The sequence below is a fragment of the Sinocyclocheilus grahami genome, unplaced genomic scaffold (assembly GCF_001515645.1).
Source record: "Sinocyclocheilus grahami isolate Dianchi unplaced genomic scaffold, SAMN03320097.WGS_v1.1 scaffold1055.1, whole genome shotgun sequence".
NCBI lineage: Eukaryota > Metazoa > Chordata > Actinopteri > Cypriniformes > Cyprinidae > Sinocyclocheilus > Sinocyclocheilus grahami.
Window position 1 is genome coordinate 386,690 of NW_015506234.1, and position 5,135 is coordinate 391,824.

General features: G+C 33.6%; 1 protein-coding gene across 1 annotated transcript in view; it reads right to left on the reverse strand.

Annotated features, from left to right (window-relative positions):
• Window positions 1-5,135, reverse strand: part of LOC107566197 (uncharacterized protein C8orf34 homolog) — a 119,788-nt gene that overhangs the window by 93,892 nt on the left and 20,761 nt on the right. Inside the window, exons 2-3 of the mRNA XM_016251571.1 lie at window positions 1,783-1,927; window positions 1,570-1,701 (exon numbers count right to left, since the gene is read on the reverse strand). Coding sequence (XP_016107057.1) covers window positions 1,570-1,701; window positions 1,783-1,927 — 277 coding nt within the window. The remainder of the gene's footprint in view (window positions 1-1,569; window positions 1,702-1,782; window positions 1,928-5,135) is intronic.

The window sequence follows — 5,135 nt, forward strand, 5'->3', positions numbered from 1 at the left end:
TAAAGGGTACCATCAAAATAATCAAACTGATATTACAATAAAAATAGTTCAAAGCAAATGTGTCATATTACACATTCATCTGGTCTGATATCTGATCTTATGGCTGTTTGAGATAATTTTTTTTTGTTATTATTATTATTATTATTACTACTTATGAGTGGTCTTTGACCGCTTTAAGTAAAGTAGCATAAGGAAAATGGCAAGATATGAGACTTATAATACATTATAACTATGAGAAATATAATCCATTGTAAAAGTGGATGCAACGTGTTCATTGTGTTATAAATCATCATACTCTTAAAAGCTATAACCACAAATAAGTAAATATTATAATATATTAAAACTGTTCTTATGAAAATATGAGATGATACAACATATTATAAGGTTTTTTATAATGCATTATGCATTCATTATAATGCCTTAAGAATACCCTTATAATGTATTATAAATGCGGGCTTCATAAAAAAAGTGTTAGCCATTTATTTTTGTGTTTTTTTAGCCATTTATTTTTGTGTTTTTTGGTTCTATTATCACAGTACACAAAATTATTAAATAATAACTTAGTTCACCCAAAAATGAAAATTCTGTCACTAATTACTCACCCTCATGTCGTTTCAAACCCGTAAAACCTTCGTTCATCTTCAGAACTCAAATTAAGATATTTCTGATGATTTTTGATATCTTAAATATCTTAAAGTATTTTCGTAGCTTCATGAAATTAAGGTTGAACCACTGATGTCACATGGACTATTTTAACGATGTACTTACTACCTTTCTGGGCCATGAATGTGTCAGTTGCATTGCTGTCTATGCAGGGTCAGAAAGCTCTCAGATTTCATCAAAAATATCTTAATTTGCATTCCAAAATTGATTGAAGGTCTTACGGGATTGAAACGACATGAGGGAGTGTAATTAATAACACAATTTTCATTTTTGGGTGAACTATCCCTTTAATTTTGAGCCTTTCCCCAAAATTTTGGGGAAATCTTTTTGGATCTTGGCCGTGTCTACATTCATTTTAAGAAAAAAAAAGAGCAAAATGGTTGTACAGTACAATCGGAAAGACATTAATAAACAATTTTAAATTTTGTTGAACAATTGTTTTAAAATATAAGAACAAAAATAGAAACACAATCACAAGATTTTACAAACTCACTGATGTGAAAACCATCTAAATAATCAACTGGAAATGGGCACATGCACACATCCACAGTTTAAAATGGGGTTACACGTATTTATAATCTCCCTTCGTGCCATTTCCCCAAAACTGGCCAACAGCCTCCACTCAAGCAAGAAATAGAACCGCTGTCAGTAACAGAGCATCATATTCAATTATTAAAGACGCTGATACGAGTTACTCCCTCAGCAATACATATCACTCAGAGCTCATGCTGATAGCCTCCATAATGGCACTATCTAAAGATAGAAGTTGTCATTGTTCACTAGTGTACAGACGGTCTCCTCTATTTCTGATCTCTGAAAATGCTCAGCTGATCTCAGATTAACAGTCAGCCGAATCACATAAAACTGATGTAATGACACTAGCTTCGCTCTTGCAGCGGGACTCACATGATTTAGACTCAGGAGACGGAGGGGAAATGTTGGACACGGCCAGGTCGCTCTTTGATTTCTTGGGCTTCTTGGGATGGATCTGCCAAGGTTTTTCATAACCCCTGGAGTCCCGTCGTGTGCCTTTGTAATCTACAGAGAGAGAAACTACTGGTAGTGATCTACATTTTCTCTATATGTGAAGCAGCTTGAAGGATTCTGAACTATACCCACCTGAGGAGCTCTCGGCCCACAGCGCTGCAGATCCCGACAGGGTCCTCTGAATCCTGCCGGGACTCTCCTGCTTGGTTTGCAGATGGCCAATGAGGAAAGGAATGGGGTGGTCTGGTGTCTCAGTTATCAGTTTGGTCATCATCTCCTATCAGAGCCAAACAAAAAGCGATTAGAGTACAGACGTGCAGCATGTGAGTAAATGCCAGAGAACTTCTGCTAAAGTAGCACATTGTCAAGCCAGCTTGTGTCGTGCCAACCTGAATCAGCAGCGTTGGCAAGCTTTCACAATCAGGAAAACTAATTAGGTAATTGGTCAGGGAAATATTCTCACACTGATATTGAGTATTATATGAGCTATAGCATGCAAGATGATATTGCTGGAGGCTAACTGGCAGGATGGAAGGCTAAAAATGAGATTTATGTTTTGAAAAATTGCTGGTAGGCATCATCAAAATTAAATTTCAAATGTGTTAAGCCTTATTCGGACATGGTCAGTTTTCTAAACCAAGAGTTTTCAAACTGGGGGTCTGCAAAATGAGTGTTAGTGGAAAGTTAGATTGTAGAATTACAATTTTTTAATGATGAGGGGTATCTGCAGAGTTGTTAAAATCATATTTAAGACTATTTTTTAGTCCTGTAAGACCTGCACAAATAAAATGAACACTGTCCATACAGAGCAAACTGAATAATATAAACAGACACATTCAACTGCAAAACAGTGTAACTACAAGTTTAAAATGCTCAAGACATTTAATATACATTGTTATGTATATATATATTATTAATATGTATTGATGTTGGTTAATGTAGTGATATACAGTATAAATACATATGAATTAGAAGTTGATCGACATTAGATTTTGCTCATATGATAATGTGTTTAAATAAAGTGACACGACTTAATAAAGTGATGACAAGATACTGATAAAACCTATATATATTATATTTTGTTAAATAATGATAAGAATTGGCATTATGGTTTCATTCATTCTGTTTGGAAGTCATTACTCACAACTGTTTTATTCTAATGACAGTCCTATTTTTAATTGTATGAAACGTAAACAAAAGCCTAATATTAAGTAGGGGGAAAAAATGCTGTTAAATTAAATGAAGGTAAATATTTTTTACGTTAATTCAATTTAAAAATCTAAAATAATATAATACAAAAATTTTTTTTTTAAGTAAACAAAAATAAAAACAACACATTGTCAATAATATCACATGACTAACACTATTATCAAATGGGTATGCTTTATATAGTTTTGGAAGATACCTTGGTAGGTAGCATCATATTTAAGGGTTTTTGTATCAAATTGTTTGAAACCAATATGATATTGCAATCACAAAAAATCCAATCCGGACAGGATCAGATTTCCGGACATTTCCACTGTGCGAAACCAAAAATTAGACTAATGTTGAAAAATACAATTAAAACAAAATGCTGGCATAACAATTGCATTTAAAATGTGTTAAGCTTTATTCAGACGTGATTACTTTCCCAAACCAGGAGTTTCCAAACAAGGGCCGGAAAAGGGGTGCTGTAGTGGAAAACTAGGTTTTAGAATTTAGATTTTACAAAATGTTTAACAATCAGGGGAAACTGCAGAGTTCTAAAAGCAAATTTAAGACTTTTTTATGGAGTCAATATAATGCCACTTATATATGCAAAATAATAAAGTTTCGCAAAAGAAAATAAAGAATTGCAAAATATAAATGAAACAGCACAAAAGCAATGATTTTGCAATACATATTTTCCATGGCCATATCTACTAATTTATTTGCAACGCTGCTTTTATTTTGCGTTTCAGTCAAGTTTGAGCTTGCGAAACCGTTTTCCCTTTCCCTTCAAGTTTCTGCGCGTCTCGCTTTCTGGCACTGTTTTGACATGGGGGTGGAGTCAAGGGACGGGGGCATGTACAACAGGCCTGGGCATGCCTCCCTGGAAGTGACGTCATCGGCCTGAGACACAGCTCACTGATCCAGGCACCATCGTTATTCTCTAGCATTAAAACATGCATGTTTTCGTTTTATTAACTTTATTAACAAATGCATATGTGTATTAGCAGTGTTTGCTCAAGTTAAAGAAGTTGTTAACATGAACAGCTGCTGTTTACTTCTCTCAATATGCACACTTTTATAGATTTAAAATGTGTATTGTTTCATTTGGTTAACTAAATGTGTTTGTTTAAAATCTCTTAACCTGTGGGAGGACGCCAGCGCACAGAAGCGTTCTTTGTTTACATGAGTTCAGAGTTACTGCTAGATTTAATGTTAAAGAATGCAATTAACTTCATAAACTAACTTACATCTTTAAAAAGGTCTACGACTCTTTTTGGTTTAGTTTTGTCGTGGTCACGAGATATTAATTTGTGGGAACGTGATAATATGTTGTGGCCATGAGATCCTATTGAGGGAACAACTTCTAGTTGATAGTGGCATTTACAGTATAGGCTATTATTTACAAAACTCGTCAAGGCTGCATTTCCCAAAAGAATCGTAAGCCAAATGATGACAATGGTTCTTCAATCGAATTAGACTTAAGATGCTTTTCGGAAACGCAGCCCTGAACGTTAAGAAAAGAGATCGAAACGAAGGTAAAAAAAAAAATCAAATACGAAGGTAAAAAAAAAATCAAATACATAACGAATATAAAAATATTACCAATAATAATAATAATAACAATAAAATACATGGACTTACAAGACTTGTGGGATGGATAAAAAAAATTATTGTAGGCTTATTTTATTTTATGTACTTTATTTAACATTTATTCATAATAAACTTTATTCGAATGTTGTCTACATCACGTGCAACACAGTCCCGTAGCCTAGGACTATGGTTAACACTTAAACCACCAGAGGCCGCTGTATACCTAAAAGGGCCAGTGGGTAAAATTTACCCATACACATGACTACTGTTTTGATATGGCTAAAAAACCTATGTCACTGTATTATGCCACTGTCATTCACAATGTCTAGTCATAAAATGGTTATTTTTTAGTCATCAACTATGTTTTTGTCCTGTTGTTTTAAGTTCACGGCAATTTTTAAGCAGGTTATACTAATCACTTTTCTTAATGGTGAATATAAACCAGCCTGCAATGACAACGAGAATTACAAGGAAATAAATACATATTTGGGTGGTGTAATATTATAATAAAATGTTTTAAGATAACCCATGTTTTTTAAATTACTAAAATACCCTAAATAGACTATAATAAGCCATAATAATTCACCACACTGCATGTATGCACTAGGATGTATGATACAACGACAAATTCAATCGCACAGTTTCACCTAATCAATTATCTATTTGTTTAGTTATATAATTTATCATTTGAATAAGAGAACAAC